This window comes from Mercenaria mercenaria, chromosome 16 (assembly GCF_021730395.1).
Source record: "Mercenaria mercenaria strain notata chromosome 16, MADL_Memer_1, whole genome shotgun sequence".
In the NCBI taxonomy this organism is placed as follows: domain Eukaryota; kingdom Metazoa; phylum Mollusca; class Bivalvia; order Venerida; family Veneridae; genus Mercenaria; species Mercenaria mercenaria.
Window position 1 is genome coordinate 14,317,023 of NC_069376.1, and position 22,184 is coordinate 14,339,206.

The window sequence follows — 22,184 nt, forward strand, 5'->3', positions numbered from 1 at the left end:
ACCCTTATGCATAGTGATATTGCCCTTGTACCTATGATTTTACCCTTATGCATAGTGTTATTGCCCTTGTACCTATGATTTTACCCATATGCATAGTGTTATTGCCCTTGTACCTATGATTTTACCCTTATGCATAGTGATATTGCCCTTGTGCCTATGATTTTACCCTTATGCATAGTGATATTGCCCTTGTGCCTATGATTTTACCCTTATGCATAGTGATATTGCCCTTGTGCCTATGATTTTACCCTTATGCATAGTGATATTGCCCTTGTACCTATGATTTTACCCTTATGCATAGTGATATTGCCCTTGTACCTATGATTTTACCCTTATGCATAGTGATATTGCCCTTGTACCTATGATTTTACCATTGCGCATATATATATTGCTCTTTTACCTATGATATAATATTGCTCTTGTACATATGAATATTTCCCTTGTACATATGAACATTACCCTTATACACATGAATATTGCCCTTGTACACATGAATATATATTCAATGTGCACAATGAAACATGTTTAGTAATAACACAAGTCAGAACTTAATGACATCTTTTAATCATTTCCGTAAATTTTATGCAGTTCAGTATTCATACCATTCTGATATATCATACATCGACTTAGAACCGATACTACATAATGCATAAAATATTCATCATAATGAAATATAAACGTTATTATAGTGCATAAACAGACTTGTTTGTATCACGCTAATTAGATGAAACACACTAAAACTGTATTTCAAAACGAAAGAAATTTATTATCATAACATACTTTATATTCCTCATCTTGGTCCTTTTTATTGCTCACCAGAGTTGATCCGGCCTACTAACCTAGTTTTTGACCCCACATGACCAAGAGTTGAACATGACCTAAAGATCATCAAGACAAACATTCTGATTAAATCATAAAGATTTGGTTACAACTGTCGCCTCTAGAGTGTTCACATGCTTTTCCCTTGATTTGACCGAGTGACCTAGTTTTTGACCTCACATGATCCAGATTCGAACTTGACCTACAGATTATCAAAACAAACATTCTCACTAATTCTCATGAGTTTCAAACTTAAGTTGTGGTCTCTTTGAGTGCTGGAAACATTTTCCTTTGATCTGGCTTAGTGACCTAGTTTTTGAACATACATGACCAAGATTCAAACTTGACCTAGAAATGATAAGACAAACATTCTGACCCAGTTTTATAACGATTGAGTTACAACTATGGCCTCTAAATCGTGAACAAGCGTTTCCTTTGATTTAACCAGGTGACCTAGATTTTGACCACACATGACCCAGATTCAAAATTGACCTAGAAATCATCAAGGCAAACTTTTTGACTAAGTTTCATAAATACTGAGACACAACTGTGGCCTCTAGAGTGTTCACAAGATGTTACTTTGATTTGACCAGGTGACCTAGTTTTTGATCCAACATGACACAGTTTCACACTTGACCTAGAGATCATCAAGCTAACATTCTGACCAAGTTTCATAAATATTGGGTCAAAAATGCTGTCTCTAGAGTGTTCACAAATGTTTCATTTGATCTTGCCTACTGTTCCAGTTTTAGACCAAACATGACTAAGATTCAAACTTGACCTAGAGATCATTAAGACTAACATTCTGACTAAGTTTCATAAAGATTGAATTGCAAATGTGGTCTCTAGAGTGTCACAAACTTTTCCTTTGATCTGACCTACTGACCTAGTTTTTACTTCAAATAACCCAGTTAAGCACTTATCCTAGAGATCATCAAGACTAAGTTTCATACATATTGGGTCAAAAATGTCCTCTCTTCAGTGTTCACAAGCTTTTTCTTTGGTCTGACCTACTGACCTAATTTTTAAACCCGCCAGACCCAGTTTCTAACTTTACTGAGAGATCATCAAGACTAATATTCTAAGAAAGTTTCATAAAGATTGGTCAAAATATGGTCTCTACAGTGTTCACAAGCTTTTCCTTTGATCTGACCTACTGATCTAGTATTTGAACCCATAAGACCCAGTTTCGAATTTGACCTAGAGATCATCAAGACTGACGAAGTTTCATAATGATTGGGTAAAAGATGTAGTCTCTAGACTGTTTACAAGCTTTCGTTTGATCTGGCCTACTAACCTAGCTTTTGATCCTACATAACCCAGTTTCAAACTTGACCTAGAAATCATCAAGACTAACATTCTGACCAAGATTCATAAAGATTGGGTCAAAACTGTGGTCTCCAGAGTGTTCACAAACTTTTCCTTTGATCTGACCTACTGACCTGGTATTTGACCTCACATGACCCAGTTTCAAACTTGTCCTAGAAATCATCAAGACTAACATTCTGACCAAAATTCATAAAAATTGGTTTACAAACGTGGTCTCTAGAGTGTTCACACGCTTTTCCTTTGATCTGACCCACATGTCTACTTTTTTAAACCCGTAAGACCCAGTTTCGAAATCGACCTAGAAATTATTAGGACTAACATTCTGATCAAGTTTCATTAAGATTGGGTAAAACATGTGGTCTCCAGAGTGTACACAAACTTTTCCTTTGATCTGGCCTACTAACTTAGTTTTTGACCTCACATAACCAAGTTTAAAAGCTGACCTAGAAATTATTAAGACTAACATTCTGACCAAGTTTCATGAAGATTGGTTTACAAATTTGGCCTCTAGAGTGTTCAAAAGGCAAATGTTGAAGGACGACGGAAGACGCACGAAGTACGGCGGACGCCGGACAATGACCGGTCACAATAGCTCACCTTGGGCACTCTGTGCTCTGGTGAGCTAATAAAAACAAAGTTGTATCTTTTACTTTATCATAGATACATACACAACAAAAAGATTTGGCAAAACATTTGCTTATCTTAAATCACTGGGGTAATATATAACCTTACAGAAACTGAAACCACTTTTTGTAAAGCGTTTTCGTCTGCAAGCACAGTTTTGTAAAACATTTTCGTCTGCAAGCACAGTTTTGTAAAACATTTTCGTCTGCAAGCACAGTTAAATATCTGTTCGTAATTTAAAAAAGAATTGTTACACAAACGCATTAGTTTCGGTTCAACGAGGAAGTATCTGGCTGTTTCAGAGGGTGAGGGTCATCATGTGAAAGCCTAGATTATTCATTGACAACAATCCCTAGAATTTTTCTACATGTGGATATTTTAAGTCGAGATGTTGGAGTATCATTGTATAGTAAAAACACTTTTGAAATTTAAAAAGTTGTTACTGACAAGACTTTGAATACCAGTTAAGGGGCTCGGAATAACGCCGGGAAAAGGGTATAAAGTATTGGTGTCGGTGTAAGGCGTGTATTCTCTCTTTGTGATAAAATAGTTCTCAAAAAACTTCTCATTGAAGTACAGTTATTGAATTCGTTGATTAAATGGTACTATATGTTAACCGAGTGATCTATATTAATCAATTCAACTCGTCAAATAACTTCACTACTGAAACTGCACCCGTTTAAAATCCATTTTTATCATTCATGCTCATAGACAAAAATAAATTGAATAATATAAGATCAATATACGTAAGACATAGATTCATTTATATACAAAATAATAGTACAAAATAATAATGTACAAGACATCGGAACAGATGCAAATAAACTTACATGTGTAGGATACAAATAACTTTATTCCATCAAGAACTAATGGACAATAGTTACAACATTAAATATATAATGAACTACATTTTTCCTGTATGTAAAATATTACATTTAATGTAGATATGAACCTTTGATAAACAAGAGTACTACCCAAGCCCCGCATACGTCATCAAAATTATACGTAATAAAGCCAGTCTGAGGGTGAACTTATACAAAAACAGACAATTTTTACTGTTTTTCGTGAAAGGAACTAGAGGTGCTTTTGAGAAAAGCGCATGTCTCTCACAACTGCATAATAATCTGAATAGTAAGTCTGTCTTTGTATACTGTTTGTGGCATTTTGGTATTCGCATGTTAGAGTAATCGGTCTACAATGATGTATCGGTAGTGTTGGAGTTACCGGTCTAAAATTCTATAATGCCACACCAGTCTACAATGCTGTATCGGTAGTGGAGTAACCAGTTTACAATGTACACCGGTAGTTGTTGGTAGTTACTTTCAAGGACCATAACTTCTAAGTGCCTTGGTCGATTTGGCTAGTTATCGAACTTTGCCGAGTTCTTATAGTCAAACACATTTTTTTTTCAAGTTTGGTGAAGATCGGATGAGAAATGTTCGACTTAGAGGGCGGACAAGCTTTGTGAAAGACAGACAGACAGGAGTAAATCAATATGTCTCCCACACCACTGTGTGGTGGGAGACATAATTATAAATACAAATGCAAACACTAAACTAATTACACATAAGTGAACGAACAATTCCATGCAATACGAAGTCCTCCGTACCGGAAGCGGACTCAGTTGCAAAATAACCTTATGACCTGAGAACAATATGATATATATATATACAATATATTTTTATAAATATCTAACAATTTATATCAAGTAACATTTCACACATACACTGGTGATTAAGTAGGAAACATGTGATAAATCTCTTCATCATATTAAAGGAACTGACCTCCAGATTGTACGACAACAAACAAAAAAAGAAAATTTTACGACATCAAAAATGTATTGCTTTATTTTTTAAGAAGGTTTTGAGGCTGAGTTACTGACATATTATGTTATTGAAACATACGGGAAATAATTGTTTCTACTAAATGCAAAGCGTTTTTTTCACGATGTATCGCAAGTAAACTGCCTTATTTATAAAGCTTTTAAATTAGATAAACAGTCGTTGACTATGAATTTCTCAAGTTAGTAGGAAAATATTTCTGCCGAAGCAACTATGGTTTAATTCCGTTTTCTTCTTGATTTAACATTGTCTAAAATAATTGAGAAACATAACCACCAAAAACATCAACCAAAAACAAACTCCTGTTCTAATGTTTACATTATGCGAAAACTTCAGTTTTAAATAAAAATACTTTTAAGCCAACAATCTGGAGTCCAGCCCTTTCAAAGGGAAGCAATTCTGCTGAAATATCATGTACACAAACAGCGTCATAGACTGGAGGAGCAGAGCAAGTCATATCATTAAGGTAGCGTTTTACCCATAATGATAATTTATTCAGTAAAATTAAAAAATGCTTGCATTTCTTGTCATTTAAGATATAATATAAATCTGTACATTATTTAATGTTTCTAAATCCCTGAACAGTCACTGTAAGGAATAAGATTTCTGACCCATTGATCAATACTGGCAAGGGTTTACAGCTATGAGTGACACCTTCTACCCAAAAGCCTCACCGCATTTTATACAACATTCCCTCTTTGGGATAAAACTGTCAGAACTTATTGATAAAATGTCTTCAAGTTAATATTCTTTACCATTATATGTGTAGAAATTGAAAGCCTTTAATCATGCAAAAAGGTCATGAAATTGAAACCAATCATTGTTTGAAACATCATATCCACTGTTTTGTAAGCAGGGACAAATGAACAAAACGCAGCAAAACCTTTTGGGTGTATGGGGTTATCTCTAGCTGCAAGTCAAGATGAAAAAGGATAACCGCTTAACCGAGCATAATACACCATGCGTAGCAGACAGGGCAGGAAAAATGTACAGGGCTGGATAGGGGTAAGGGTGGTGTATGTGCGGGGATGTAGGATGTGATTTCTATCAAATAATTAAATTGAAGAAACAAAAGTTATATACTTTCTGACCTTGCCCTGTTGCGTCACTGACCCTTCATATTTTGGAAATGTTCACTGAATGATACTAGATCTAAAGGCATTGCTTAAAGCTATATATATATATATATATATATATATATATATATATATATATATATATATATATATAATACTTGATAAGGTACGGTCTAGGAAACATTTTAGTCTCCATATTTCTGTGACCTTGACCTTTTCTTTTCTTGCCCCCAACAATAATAGAGATTCGCTTCAAGAGATGCTTTGTAATGATATAAAATTCAAAAGCTGTAGCTATTACACTTTGTCATTCAGATCCCGGAAATAAAACAATTAGCAGACATTCAGATCCCTCTGACAAGCCACAATCCCAATGTCAATAGTGATATTCCTCATACAGAACTTCGTTGTTGTGTAAAGTTTGAAAGTCAAAGCTGTTATACTTGATTACTTAGAAATCAGATACCAGTATTAAGTTTCCTGGTCATTATGACCCCTTAACCTACTGACCAAACAAACAACAGAAAGTTGTCCTCTTCAAGAGGTGCCTCGTGATCAAGAAAAGTAAGAAAACTAATCCCTGCAACCTTGACCTGTGATTCACTGATCCCAAATCATTGGGCAATTCCTCAGATCTACCATATCCTTATGTAATTCTGAAAAACAGTAGCTGTTACACTTTATAACTTCCAAAAAACAACATTTTAATTCTCTGAGTCAATGTGACCTTGACCTTTAACATTTAAACCCAAAATATTCCTTATCACGCACAATGATACAAAATAGGTGAAACGCCCCTAATGTAGCGCCCAAGTTCCTTCCCGATATAACATGAATTCCAAAATATGTAGGCGCTTTTTCCGTTTCATTACCGTGGAATGGCACCAAGAGATCTGCCGGGAACAATTAACATTTGAATAACTTTGGTAAGAGCTAAAGGGTAAAGGCCACCAAATGGTCTCAGAGGATATGTCTTTCGAAGAAAAGTTAGGACGGACGGTGGGTGATCACAAGAGCTCATCCCGAACACTGTGCGCCTAGGTGAGCTTAAAAGAGAGATAATCCAAAAGGTAAGCAAGGTAAAATTATGGTTAATACAATACACTGCACTTCCTCTAGAGCGTTAACAATGTTTTCTTTTTATAATTTGACCTTTAGTCCTAGTTTTAGACCCAAGGCCTTGTTAAAGACCTCAACTAACCGAGTTTTAGAAATTGACCTAGATTTTTCAGACACAAAGACTTTGACAAAGGTTTATCATGTTCTTGTAGAAAACATTATTTGACATAGTTTAAAGGCTCGTAATGCCTTTGTTCAAAATAGTGCAGCCGCATTTTTTATTCTGACCATCAAATATGTCTCTGTTTATTATTAAATCCTGTTTTCAATAATTGTTTTCTTATATATTTGCCAAAAGTTTGAATATTAGTTAACATCGTAGAAAATATTATTTAATCCCTCATTTAAGATTGTCTCCCTTTATGGACCTAACTGTATTAATTCATGTGCAACATTGAGAGAGGTGTCATTCAAACCATTTAATTATGCATAACATCTAAATGGACAGCTGCATTATCTACAAAATTAAAAGCCTTATGTAACTTTAAGACAGCAGGCAAGCCAGTTTGAAAATGGTCTACATTTCAGAGTGCAAATATTCTCGCAAAGTGTTATGAAAGTCAGGTAGAAAACGTTGTCACTAAGGTGTTAATTTGGTTTATCTATGATTTGACCTAGTGACCTAGTTTTTGAACTGAAATGATCGGGTCTCAAATTTGACCAAAATATTATAGATGTAAACAATCTGGAAAAGTTTTATGAATGGAAAATAGAAAATGGGGCCTCTATAAATTTAATAATGATTCCAATTAATTGACCTGCTTTTTTATGATTTATTTAATAATGTTTCCAATTAATTGACCTATATTTTATGATTTATTTAATAATGTTTTAATAATGTTTCCAATTAATTGACCTACTTTTTATGATTTATTTAATAATGTTTCCAATTAATTGACATACTTTTTATGATTTATTTGACATAGTAGAAATCTTGCCCGAGATTTTATCAAGGGTAACATTCTGATCTTTTATCAAAATTGTGCCAAAGTTGTTGACGAGGACGGAAACAGGACGTTCACAATAACTCACTTTGAGCTCTCAAATGAGCAAATAACGTGTCACTAGTAACAATGTTTCGATTAAAACAGCATTATATATTATCATGTATTCATTCATAAACATAATTAATTAAACATATTAATAATGTTCATATGACACTTTCATGATTTATTAATAATGTTCAATTAATTACAACTAGTATATCATATATTTACATATAGAATCTTCCCAGATTATTACAAGGGTAAATCTGATCTTTATCAAAATTGTGAACCATATTGTTGACATGAGAAAAATTATAACTCACTTACTTCAATGGAAATACTCACTGTAAATGTTTAATAAAACGCATTATCTATATCATGTAATTCTTATAACAAAAACAAATAACTTAAACTTCAGAACAGTTATTAGTACAAATTACTAGGGAAGACAATATATCATCAATAGTCTATCAATATATACTACCTAAGTAACTCTATATGCAAAGAAACAATATCTCTAAGAATTCAGATCCTACTATGATTACTATACGTGTAGAAAGTTTAATACCAGATTCCTGTTTATTAAATAGTCCGGAGTCCCCTTGTCTTGTAAAATACCAAATTTTGTTGATGAAAATATTATTTCTCTTGCAACATCTATCAGTTACATATATAGAAATAAGTGAAACTTTATAAAATTTTAAGTAGAGATATAAAATTAGTCATTCCTTTCATTTAGTAATTCTAATAAGTTTTCAATACCAGTAGTCTCTACGTAGGAAAATTTTCATATAATGTTTAATCAAAGACTTTTTTTTCACAATCATATGAAGCAAAAATAATTCCTAGTTTTACTTTTTTATCAAAATTATGAAAAGTCCGCTAGGTACTCTACAAGGTTTTCGTAAAAGCATGTCCTTTCTAGTGTAATTTGCCTTATGACAGCGCGTGTGACTTTTTGATACCCTTCCACATAATACTAACTTACATACAAAACTTTACTAATTAACTTTTCATAGTAGAAAAATAAGTTCAAAAGCGGTATGTTTACACAAGTGAAAGTCAGACATTTCTTTACCAAATGATTTAAGAAATTCAGTATGATTTGTCTCTGGTAATAAATATTTATGATTAAAAGCAGTTTTTCTCACAGACTTTTGGGTATAATACGATTATAGTCCTGCAATGTTTGTTTTCTGTCCAATGGCCGGAAACAAGAGGTCATGGCAAGTATATTATGGTGTGTGAAGCGTAGCCACCGAAAGTAGATATTTGCTCCAGAAGTATTTGCGGCAAAGTGTACATCCACGTATTTTATGGCGATGTATTCGTAGCCCTGGCCACGGGAAGTACGTCTGGAGTTTTGAGATGTTGTCGTCGATCTTTTATCTTAAGTATAAAGGGAAACTGGACCTGAAAAAGACAATGAAAACATATAATTAACATTTTTACTATCATCTGAATGCTCGTCGTACTGCGTATATGTAAACCATGTAAAAATCATAATCAGTTCCAAAATATAAATTTCACGAAAGCATAAGACTAGTTTGAGCATATCTCGCATACGACATTCAAATCCATGAAAACGCTTTAGAATGTTGACATATAACATACAGCATCCATTTATGTGGGCAATCTTTACATCGACACAGATCGACATAAGACACAAAAATATGCTAGCATACTTTTGCATTTCGAGCAAGATGAACGTATGACATTCGATTTTAAAACAGCACATGTGACACCAAAACAGAAACAAATGCTCATGTTTTACACAGCTATTTTACTAGGTCATAGACTTCCAATAATACCTGTATTATAGTATATAAATTTAGTCTATTAAAAAATTCCCAACAGTAAAGTGTATATTAAAGATATTAATCGGTCAATTTATAATGAGATTCAAAGTAGGCTATACATGAGCTGGTGATGACTTTTTACAACAACCATCTATCTCTCTCTCTCTCTTTTTTTTTCTCTCTCCCACCCCCCTGTGTCCTTATTACACAGTTTCCTTCTGTAAGCATTTAATTGTTTTGAGCGATTAACTGTTACTAATGTGTCTCATTTTCTTTCATAGTACCATGCCTTTGTGTATACATCTTTTTTCATGTATACACACAACAATCACCATGTCATGTGGATCTGTATAAATGTATTGCATTGTATACTTATAAAACTGTAAAGGTTTTGAGTTAATAAAGGTATGTTCTGATCTGATCTGTTCTGAAAAAAATAAATACAACAAAAGGAACAAACGCACGGACAAACAAACAGACGATATCTTGAGGGAGAAATTATTACGCAGAAGCCAAAGGTGGAACTATGCTCGGAGACGCTCAGATAAACCACCGGAACCAGCTACAGGCAATATATCCATGGAAACGACTTACACCGGATGTCGGCCTAGACGATAGTTACCGAGACCTGTCAGCCAAGCTCTAAGCTGGTACAAAAATTATGACTATGTAGAAAAATACACACTGGTAAACTAGTGAGTGTGGAAACGCGCTCGTGATTAAAAGTGCATAAAATATATAATTTCAGAGACGTTTAAATTGTACTTTACATGTACATTTAATTTTTTAAACAGTGCAAATGATGCATTTAATTAAGAAGAATAAAATCAGTAATTTAATACGAAGGTTACGATTTAACAAAAAAATCTACCTCTTAATGATTAGAGAAGCGCAAAACGCGCGATATAAAGGCGGTGATGTTTATGTCACAACCTGTTTTGAATTGTTTTGCATCATCAGTACAGACAGAATACATCTGAAAACTGCAGTCTTTTCAAGTCATTAATAAGTTTTCACTCAGTCACGACGTACGGTTTTATCATACATTTATTACCAAAAACATAAAAAAGCCTGAAACATATAACAATGAAATTAACAATCCTGATAAATGAAAACTGCACACCAAATATTTCACGCGTTGGCTAAAGGCAATAACGTTTTTACGTCCAGAGATTATTTCAAACACGACTGGGTACTGGACAGAACCTTCGACCTGCCGTAAAGTAGATTGTTTAGTTCCTCTACACTTCAAGCAAAGGTCCAATCCAGCGAGCTGATGGGCAAGTGATTGTCGCAACTCGGCCACAAAAGCACAGACGCGTAGCGCTGAGTGGGGTGGGGGTGGGAGTGGTAGGTACGGAACAGGCATATTTTTGAATTTATGTAAGTAGATTGTGGCCTCTGGTGTAGCCTAAGTTCATATGAATTTAGAGAAGACACTAAACGATTTTTAAGTACCATATCAAATGCAGCTAGTTTTTTATAATGTTGATACAGAGTACTTACTTAAATACCTTCAAAAACAAAGATATGCGTTCCGCAGTATCAAATGCAAAAGAAATGCAAAACATTCAATGTAAAAGTTACTTTTTTATATTTCAATTGTGACGACATGTTGCTGTTTTTGACTTTACTCAATGCGCGTGACGTTGCGGGCGAAAATGCTCCCATAAAATCTTACGCGTATGTATACATATTCTTAATGAATGTAGTAGTTCTGGTTCAAGTGTGCGTTGATGTAATTCGCCGGATGTGCCTCCGCGGTCCACTCGAAGGTAGTCAATATCAATATATATTGCCATTTTTCCGCCTTGTAAAGATCATATTTTATGGCAGATATAAGCTTTAGTAATGTTTAATTTCAAAGAGAAATGTCTGCGGATGGTTTAAAGCTTTGTTTATATGCTTTTCAAGTAGATGCTTGGTAAAGTGAAAGTAAATATTTCCTGATGTCTACCCGCGCAATACTAGAGTTTTCATCACGTGTTTTACTCACGTGACCCAAGTGTAATTGCTTAACCCCATATTTACTGGTATTTTGTTCGCTTACAGAAACGGGTAGTCTCGCGCGAGAAGTAGAAGAATGGAAATGTAATAAAAACGTGAAAAAAGTAGCGGAGACATTAAGTGCCTTCTGATCTCAAACAATGAATTCTGACTTACTTCAGAAAGTGGCCAAGACATTTTTACACAAGTAGTCATTTAAGGAAATCCTTACTAACCGTCTGAATAGAAAAGTCTTATATGAAGAAAATTACTGAAATTAGGTTTATTCTGCGGACGAACTGCTGAAATGCGACAATAATGAGGATTGCATAGTATTCAACACCTCTTTTCCTTTTCGTTTTAAGCAAATGTATGGATGCTCTTCGATGACTGAGTGAAAATCTAGAAAGTATATTAAATAGGTCTGATGTGTCTGGAATTTATATAAAACAAAGAACATGCTAAAGGTTTTAAAAGTAATCAATGTTGAACCGTTTCGTTTTCAGACTCAAGGACAATACGATAATGACCTTTGGCCTATTAACCCTTTATACAACAAGGGTCATAAAGTTTGATGGGTGTAGGTTAAAATCTTTTTCAGTTATTAATCAGAAAGTGTTTTTAGACTCAGCTGAGACTGAGAATGTTTTGTAAACTCAAGGCCAGTTATCAAAGGGAAACCATTTTCAGTCTCAAGGTCAGTGCGACTTTGACCTTTGACCTGTTGACATTTAAAACGACAGGGGTCATTTACTGACCACAGGAAATCATCCTATGAAGTCTGACGTTTGTAGGCTAAAGTCTTTTTGAGTTATCGCTGTGAAACCGTTTTCAGTCCCAAGGTTACTGTGACCTTGACCTTGGACTTTTTGACACTTAAAACAACAGGGGGCCATTTAATGTATACATGCCATCATCCTTTGAAGTCTGACGTCTGTAGGCCAGTTTTCTACAGTTATATATGTGAAACCATTTTCAGGTTTATGGTCACTGCGACTTTGACCTTTGGCCTATTGGTCCTTAAAACGACAAGGGTCTTTTACTGTCCACATGCTATTATCCAATAAAGTTTGACGCATGTAAGCCAAAATATTTCATAGTAATCAATGTGAAACTGTTTTCAGTCTCAAGCTCATGGCAAAAATGACCTTTAGCCTTTTAACCCTTCATACAACAGGGGTCATCATCTGACCACAGGTAATCATCCTATTAAGTTTGGCGCATGTAGGTTAACATATTTTTCAATAATTGATCAGGATACATTTTTCAGTCTCAAGATGACTGCGACCTTTGACCTATTAACCCTTAAAACTACAGGGGTCATCATCTGATCACTGGCAATCATCCTATAAAGCTTAGCACATGTGTGTTGAATTTGTTCCAGTTATAAATTAGACTGATTCACGTTTTCAGTCTAAAGGTGCCCTGTAAAACAACAGGGGTCATCTTCTGACAACAGGCAATCATCCTATAAAGATTGGTGCATGAAGGTTATTTTTTTAGTTATTAATCGGGATATGTGTTCAGTATCAAGATGACTGCGATCTTGACCTTTGACCTATTGACGTTAACAGTTCAGGGTTCATCTTCTGACTTACAGGCGATCATCCTATAAAGTTGTCGTACGTAAGTTAAAATCTTTTTCAGTTTTTAATCAGGGTACGTTTCCAGTCTCCAGATGAGAAGATTGCGACCGTGACCACTGACCTAATGACTCTTAAAACTACAGGTTAATCTTCTGACCACAGGCAATCATCCTATATAGTTTGGCGCATGTAGGTTAAAATCCTTTTTAGTTATTAATCAGGATAAGTTTTCAGTCTCAAAATGACTGCAACCTTGACCTTTGACCTATTGACTCTTAACATTACAGGGGTCATCTCTGCCCACAGGCAATCATCCTATAAAGTTTGGTACATGTAAGTTAAAATATTTTTCAGTTATGAATCAGGGTACATTTTCAGTCTCAATGTCACAGAAACCTTGACCTTTGACCTACTGCCTAGTAAAACAACAGAGGTCATCTTCTGGCAATCATCCAATAAAGTTTGGCACATGAACGTTAAAACCTTCTCAGTTATTAATCAGGATACATGTTCAGTCCCAATAGGACTGCGAGCTTGACCTTTGACCTATTGACCCTTAAAACTTACAGGTTCATTTCCTGACCACAGGCAATCATCCTATAAAGTTTGTGGCATAAAGGTTAATATCTTTTTCAGTTATTAATCAGGATACGTTTTCAGTCTTAAGGTCACTGCGAATTTGACCTTTGACATACTGATCCTTACAACTACAGGGGTCATCTTCTGACGACAGGCAATTATCCTATAAAGTTTGGCGCATGAAGGTTAAAATCTTTTTAGTTGTTTCAGCTATTAATCAGGATAAGTTTTCAGTCTCAAGGTCATTGCGACCTTGACCTTTGACCTATTGACCGTTAAAACAACCGGAGGTCATCTTCTGACCACAGGCAATCATCCTTTAAAGTTTGAAGCCTGTATATTAAAGTGTTTTTGAAATTCAGCTGAGACTGAGAATGTTTTGTAAACACAAGGCCAGTTTTCAATGGGAAAACATTTTATGTTTCAAGGTCATTGCAACTTTAACCTTTGACCTTCTGACCTTTAAAACGACAGGGGTCATTTACTGATCACAAACCATCATCCTATGAAGTATGACTTCTGTTGGTCAAAGTGTTTTTCATCTATGTGAATCTGTTTTCATTCTCCAGGTCACTGTGACCTTGACCTTTGACCTTTTGACCCTTAAAATAGTGGGGGTCATTACTCGACCATAGACAAAGTACCTATTAAGTCTGACGCCTGCTGGCCAAAGTCTTAGATTTTTCAGTCATCACTGTGAAATTGTTTTCAGTCTCAAAGTCATTGTGACCTTGACCTTTGACCTTTTGACCCTTAAAATAATGGGGGTCATTAACTGACCATAGACAAATTTCTTATGAAGTCTGACGCCTGCTGGCCAGTCTTAGATTTTTCAGTTATCACTGTGAAACCGTTTTCAGTCTCAAGGTCATTGTGACCTTGACCTTTGACCTTTTGACCCTTAAAATAATGGGGGTCATTAACTGACCATAGACAAATTTCCTATTAAGTCTGACGCCTGCTGGCCAAAGTCTAAGATTTTTCAGTTATCACTGTGAAACCGTTTTCAGTCTCGTCTCTAGGTCACTGTGACCTTGACCTTTGACCTTTTGACCCTTAAGATAATGGGACTCATTAACTGACCATAGACAAATTTCCTATTAAGTCTGACGCCTAATGGTCAAAGTCTTAGATTTTTCAGTTATCGCTGTGAAACCGTTATCAGTCTTGTCTCCAGGTCACTGTGATCTTGACCTTTGACCTTTGACCTTTTGACCCTTGAAATAATAGGAGTCATTAACTGACCATAGACAAATTTCATTTTTAGTCTGACGCCTGCTGGCCAAGAACTTAGATTTTTCAGTTATCACTGTGAAACCGTTTTCAGTCTCCAGGTCATTGTGACCCTCCAGGTCATTGTGACCTTGACCTTTCACCTTTGGACCCTTAAAATAATGGGGGTCATTAACTGACCATAGACAAATTTCCTATTGAGTCTGACGCCTGCTGACCAAAGTCTTAGATTTTTCAGTTATCGCTGTGAAACAGTTTTCAGTCTCTAGGTCATTGTGACCTTGACCTTTAACCTTTTGACCCTTAAAATAATGGGGGTCATTAACTGACCATAGACAAATTTCCTATTAAGTCTGACGCCTGCTGGCCAAAGACTTAGATTTTTCAGTTATCGCTGTGAAACCATTTTCAGTCTCCAGGTCACTGTGACCTTGACCTTTGACCTTTTGACCGTTAAAATAATGGGGTCATTAACTAACCATAGACAAATTTCCTATTAAGTCTGACGCCTGCTGGCCAAAGTCTTAGATTTTTAAGTTATCACTGTGAAACCGTTTTCAGTCTCCAGGTCATTGTGACCCTCCAGGTCATTGTGACCTTGACCTTTGACTTTTTGACCCTTAAAATAATAGGGGTCATTTACTGACTATAGAAAATTTTCCTATGAAGTCTGACGTCTGTAGGCCAAACATGTCTTTAGTTATCAATGGTAAAGCGTTTGTAGTTTTCTTCTGTTAACAATTGGAAACAGACGGACAGACGGACGGACGGGAAGAACGGAAGGTATGACTAGTAGATGCAGGCCGGATATGATGCGGGAGTAAAGAGGGTTTGGGGCTTATAAAACTTTTAAATATATCCATTGAATTTCTCCAGAAGTAAAATAATGACTAGGGTCAATTTGATGGCATAGCTCAATGAAAGTATTCTGTTTTCAAGGAAACTTCTATTTTCATTAAGATGGCCCTTTTTTACATAACGAGGCCCAATTCTATAAAACTGTTAAAAATATTAAATTACGTTTAGAATATAATAAATAAAAGCAAATAAAATAACTTACTTGTGTATTAATCCATGTGTATGAACCTCCATCCTTTCCTCCAATAATTAATTTTATGTCCACACTATGTCACTATTTATAATTATTTACACATATGTATGTCACACTAATGTCATATATATCAGTGTGTAAACACATGTGAATGTTTTATAATTAATGTTTATATATACATTTACACTATCGGTCTGAGTTTATTTAGTAACTTCACTTTCAACTTTTGTTTCAAACACAAACCGCCCGCTATCATCCTGCGGTATAACTCGGAAATTCTGAGATGAGTGTATATATTGTTTAACGTGTTCAAACTCTGTCCACGGTTCTATCTTACACCACGAGCGTATTGTTACTGTGACTTTGTGTGAAAGTTTCTCCACTACCTTAACGAGATCACGCAATGTTGAAGCAGACATGTTTACATTCCCCAAATCAACACTTTCAATATTCGCCATTTCAGGAGGCAGCGACATTTCACCTAGATTGATACTGTACAACCCCACGTGTTTCACTTGACTATTAACTTTCAATTGTGACACTTCAGGTATCTCCCACAATTCTAACTTCCTTAGATCTGAATGCTGACTAAAATCTAAACTGAAAGTACACGAACGCGGCCACTCGTGCTCGGTACAGTATAAGTCCCACAATCCAATCTCCGTCATTGTTTTTCTGTTTATAATATAATTCAGAAAGTCATTCAGTACATCGTGGCTCATCCAGAAACCGTAGATATAAATTGCTTGTAACAGAGAATTATTCTGTAATGTTTCCAACATTTCACGGCTCCAAGAACCAGGTTGATCAGGCGATATAACAGTGACACATTTCGACGACTTGTCCAACAGTACAGGAAGCTGTGCGTTTTCTTCTTCACCCCGGTAGACTATTTTATTGATCTGGAACAGTTCGTGCAATTCACAAGAATCAATAATTTCACGTAAACTACGATCACTGGCGTCTGTGTAGATATTTATTGACGCCATGTTATTTTTATTTTGTACCGCGAGCTGTGCTAAATATGAAAAGTATTTTTCTTCTTCACAATCTTCACTAAAGAAAAAGTCTTGACAGAAAAGTTTGAGTTCCTTATCGCTCGTGTTTTCTTTCATACAAGAAATGTACATGTCTTGTATGTCTTCCAGAGGTTCACAGTCCTCATCAGTCGTGGATCTGTATTCGCTCGTTATCTTATCTTCACGGATAACAGAAAGAAATTCCTGTGATATTGAAGAAATGATTTCTGTATTCATTCCGCTGATGAAAACAAGCACTGTTGACATGTCCAGAATACTTTGCAAACTTTTACATTTGTTTACAACAATGTTTTTGACATCATTTTCATTTTGACAGCTAATGTACAATGCACAAAAAAATTCGTGAATGGTTTTGTGCGAAAACGAAACTTTAGAAATTTGTTTGATAAGTGTCTTTTCTGTACTCTGTGTTAATATTCCCGAGTCAAGACTTAATTTCAAAAACATTGGTGAGAGATACTTCTCTGCCACTGACTTTAAAAAAACAAGAGTGTTCTCCTTTGTGTCACTGAATAAAGTTTCAAATGCCAATTTACCTAAAGCTTTCAGATACGTGCAGTAATTGATTACAATGTTCATGTTCACTGAAGCATTGTGGGATATCAATCTGGGAGGGTTCGCACGCTGTTTCCATTTTCGATGTTTGCTTAAAGTTCTTGACAGCAGGAGTTCAATAATGCTTGCATATAGTCCACACTTTGACTGTACTAGTGGAATACCTTCACACCATAAACTAATGAGATACATAGAAAGAAGGGGGACGGATTCCAGATCCCTCAGGTCATTTTCATAGATATTTTCCTGTAATTGTTCAGCCAGGACTTTTGCTTCAGCAACATTGAGATTCTTTATTTTTGAAATCGCTCTTTCCTCTAATGTCTGTGCTGACTCTGAGGTTAGTTTTACTAGTTCCACTTTCTTATCTATTTCACTATTTTTAAGATTTAACACACCTAATTTCCAAGGTCTTGTTGTTGTAAGGATTACACATTTTTCACGAGCATTACGATGAGGGATTGTTTTTGGCTCTTTTTCACATTTCTTTTCAGGATGGACCCATTCATCTAGAGCATCCAAAATAATTAAAAATCGTTCCCGGCGCAGAATCCCTGTATAGATTCTAATGTCATTTTTGAAGACTGTGCCAAATTTGTATAATTTGATTCATTATCAAATCATCAATACTACAATCATCAGAAGAATCCCGTAATAACACAAGAAACAAAAACTCAAATCACGCATGGCAGTTAATCGAATCTTCTGAGAAGTACTTTTTTGTATTTCATTCGGGACGATGAGCCTGGCACCACGTGGCAGCAAGGTATTTTGAAAATGCAGTTTTTCCAAATCCAGCATCAGCGGTTAATACATTTCACAACTGTTTTTCAGACTGGAATACTTCCGACAACGATTTGACAGGCGTTTTAGTCTCTTTCCCAGCTGGCTTTTTGTCCTGCTTTTCAATGAAATTCATTTCAGGCAAAATGTAAAAATCTACAAGTGGAGTGTCATGTCCCTCGACTAGCGGTGACAGTGGTATTGTACTGTATCTTGTTTTGTAGAAGGTAGCCAAGTCGTCTTTCAGCTCTGAAATATAGGGAAACAGACGTCAAACATTTCAGTACAAAAATTCAAGCCAACATAGTCCGTCACAACATAATCATTATGAATGCTGTAATCTGTTTTGATTAATACTGAAAGAAAGCGACCTAACAAAATTAGCGATTAACTTCTTATTATGTTCGTAAATGACTATTGACCCCTAATTTATAAATGAATTAATGGCCATTTATCCCACTGGATCTATGTGAGAAATAAGTTATAGTCCATTCTTCATTGTAATGCCCTATTTCTCCCGTGAGGAACTTGAAGAAATGCAGGTTGCAGACAATAAAGTGTCTAAGTATTTACTTAAAAGTTAAAAATGTTTTGCCTCGAAAATAATTGATCAACTGAAATGAAGTAACATCACGCACGGCGGGCTGCATATCGTAGAACTTGATAAAAGATCAATTTTAATCAAACTTTAATTGATTTGGTTTGAATTTGTTTCGGTCAAGAGTGTCAAAAAATCATTTTCATTGCCAGTATAGTTGTAATCAATGACCGCTTCAGAGGTAGCTAAGTGCATACTACTGACAATAAAAAGGTAGATAGATGTATTCTATTGACCGAAAAACCATTTATTTCCATATTCTAAAATGATAGAAGAAAAGAAGAAAATGTTTAAAAAAGTCAGCATTATGTTTGTTTTGGATTTACCCCGTTTTTATTTTCAGTATTTCAGTCATGTAACGGCGGGCAGTTACAATGTAACCTAACCAGTGATCCTGGATTCTCTATCAGCACAAACCTGTTCTCCGCAAATAACTGCAAACCTCCCCACATGAATTATCAAAGGTGGACGACGAATGATTTCAGACACAATGTGTCAAATTGACACGGAGAACATACACCCAACGCGGGGATCGAACTCGCGACCTTGCGATCCGAAGACAAATGCTCTCCCTGCTGAGCTAAGCGGGCGGGCTCTGCAACATTATGATAGCATTCAAAGTGTATCTGGATTCTGCTTTATAAGACCCCAATGTTATTTGTATCGATGTTAATTATCTCCAAGAAACAAGGAACTTTACCTCTAAGAAAATTTAATTTTATCATTTTTCCAAAATTAAACAGTGAGCGCATACAAATGTAAAATTAAGGGGTAAACTATATATGAAACTGCATGGGAAAAGGTTTTCTTAAATGCACCTAAAATAGCCCAGAATGCAGGAAATAAAGCGCTGATTTTAAGAATTTTCAAAAGGCGGGGTGTGTAGGAGGGGGTTTATGACCCCGGTCCCCATAGCTGGTCGGTACTGTTCTTTTTCAGCCTGTTAAACAAAAACTTCTACTTCTACTGGTAAACGCCTAATATCCACAAAAATGCACATCAAATCGTGTATAAAGACAAATATTTGTCCGTGTAAGGGTACAGTTGGACCCTCACCACTGAAAAAAAAACTTGCTGAAAAAGTCAGAAGTATAAAATTAAAACTGAAAATTAACTTCTGACATCATTTAATAAAACACATATTGAATGTACTTCGGACAATAGTTTTATTTATTGACTAACAAGCCATTTCAGCCATGCCATGAGAAAAACAACATAGTGGATTTGCGACCAGCATGGATCCAGACCAGTCTGCGCATCCGCGCAGTCTGGTCAGGATCCATGCTGTTCGCTAACGGTTTCTCTAATTACAATTGGCAGATGCGCAGGCTGGTCTGGATCCATGCTGGTCGCAAACCCACTATGTTGGTTTTCTCGTGGCATGGCTCATTTATACTGACGCTGGAAAATTCTTCTCATATATCTGAAGTGAAAGGATGCGAGAAGTACATCAAATAAAATTGTTAGAGAGCATTCAACCTGCACACGGATCAAAAGAACAAAAAAGCCACGGATATAAATGATGCAACAAGTATGATGTCATTTGTGTTTGACACATATCCTTGTAAATGCCTGTCGAAATAATAAAAGTAGGCTTAACTTTAAAATAAAATAAAATAACTTCATTTCAAATGAATGGAAAAAGAAAAAAGATGTGTTGCAAGAAACATGTTGCTTCACTTTAACTAGATCATAGCTGTTGGAGTTAGGCCTAAGTACGAAAGAAAATATGACGGACGGACACACGGACGAACAGTTATTAAAACTATGCCTCCCGTATCTTCAGCACATGTTGGATGCAGAACATTGTACAGGGGTAATGGATTCAAATCCCACTGGGGCCACGACCATATGCTCTCTTATGACACCAGCACTGCGGATTCGAGAGTGGTTCCAATCAGTTCGAAGCTTTTCATCACAATCGAGTTAAAATAATTCAGAGTAAACCAAAAGCATATCAAGAAAATAAAAAAAGTAAAAATAACAGTTGTTTGAGTTGTTATCTATTTAATCTGAAGCAGCCGACATTTTATCGACACGGATTTATCCAAAGCAAGAACCTGTATTTTCCTAATACTGACATAAAAAGAAGAATTAGACGAATCTGAAAGGAATCTACATACCTTTGATTACTTTTATGCCGTTTAAATTAATATTTTATTGATATTTTCTCTCATCTAGGACTACACCAACACACTGACTTACGCTGCAGCCAGCGTCTAATGAAATGAACAGTAGTTCTATAAATAGCGCTGTCTGCAAAGTGTCAAAATCTATGGAATCGTTCTAGAGACATAGACAAAAAATGAATTAAAGGAGTTCATCACAATATTTTGTGCGCAGCTCAATTGCGCAGCAAGTGATAACCACTGTAAAGTTCAGGATTCGCCGCCGAAAGTGCACAATTGTCGGATATGCAGCACACTGGTGCAAAAAATATCGTATGTACTGACAATATAGGTCATGCATATTTTACCTTTAAAAGTGATGGTGTTTTATTGGAGGAGTAGTCGTAGGAAGTGCTCGAATCGAATACATTCTGGACAGCCAAAGTAAACTATTTCGTCCAGTAATGATTCAGCCGACTCCAAGTCACATCAAATTCCAGAAAATCTTAACGTAGATCTATCTCCTTCAAGTTCAAATGTGACTTGCTAAAAATGTTGTTATACTTTTTGTGCCCCATCCCGCATTTCACGTAGTAAGACCAGAGTTATGGCCCTTGACAGTCAAACTGTACATAAAGGGTCTAAACATTTGTGTCGCATGTACCTCCAAAGTATATGCGCCAAGAGTCATGAAACCATACAAGAATTAAATTCTGTATGCGAAGTTGTGCACCAGTGCTTTTATTTGAGGTTTCACTCAGTAAAAACAGATTTATGTCCCTTGACGTGGTCAAATATATACGTAAATGGCATGTGAAAGCTTGTGTAGCACGTATCTCAAAAAGTATTTGACCTAGAGGCATGCAAACTTAAAGGAGCATTATTCCAAATGTGAGTAAGAAAAATAGTTATGAAACTGATTATAACATTGTGCAATTTGTTGTGTAAGAAAAAATAATGTTCATACTTTTAGGTGGGTGGGGTAATGAAAAAGTACTTTTGTGGGCGGAGTGAATATGTTTTAATTTTTCTTGAAAACAAGCACGGGTTGATATTATTTTTTTGGTTTAGA

At 35.6% G+C, this 22,184-nt stretch overlaps 2 protein-coding genes and 1 long non-coding RNA gene across 3 annotated transcripts in view; all 3 read right to left on the minus strand.

Annotated features, from left to right (window-relative positions):
- Window positions 1-547: 547 nt before the first annotated feature.
- On the minus strand, window positions 548-6,179 carry LOC128549484 (uncharacterized). The gene is made up of 2 exons (XR_008367758.1): window positions 2,957-6,179; window positions 548-2,894 (listed from the first exon to the last, which is right to left on the minus strand). It is a non-coding gene; the product is annotated as an uncharacterized LOC128549484 (long non-coding RNA).
- Window positions 6,180-8,362: 2,183 nt separating this feature from the next.
- Window positions 8,363-18,424, minus strand: LOC128549249 (uncharacterized). Its single transcript, XM_053525770.1, has 3 exons — window positions 18,340-18,424; window positions 16,038-18,207; window positions 8,363-9,207 (listed from the first exon to the last, which is right to left on the minus strand). Exons 1-2 carry the CDS (start codon window positions 18,422-18,424, stop codon window positions 16,229-16,231), a joined length of 2,064 nt encoding a protein of 687 aa, XP_053381745.1. The 3' UTR covers window positions 8,363-9,207; window positions 16,038-16,228.
- Window positions 18,425-18,438: 14 nt separating this feature from the next.
- LOC128549485 (uncharacterized) overlaps window positions 18,439-22,184 on the minus strand; it is an 83,482-nt gene continuing 79,736 nt past the window's right edge. The window contains exon 5 of the mRNA XM_053526151.1: window positions 18,439-18,655. Coding sequence (XP_053382126.1) covers window positions 18,441-18,655 — 215 coding nt within the window. The 3' untranslated portion in view covers window positions 18,439-18,440. The remainder of the gene's footprint in view (window positions 18,656-22,184) is intronic.

Coding starts and splice junctions, on each gene's coding strand:
- LOC128549249 (XM_053525770.1), bottom strand. CDS start 18,424: ATGCTGGATTTGGAAAAACTGCATTTTCAAAATACCTTGCTGCCACGT. Junction 18,208..18,339: donor CCCGAATGAAATACAAAAAA/GTACTTCTCAGA, acceptor AATTTGGCACAG/TCTTCAAAAATGACATTAGA.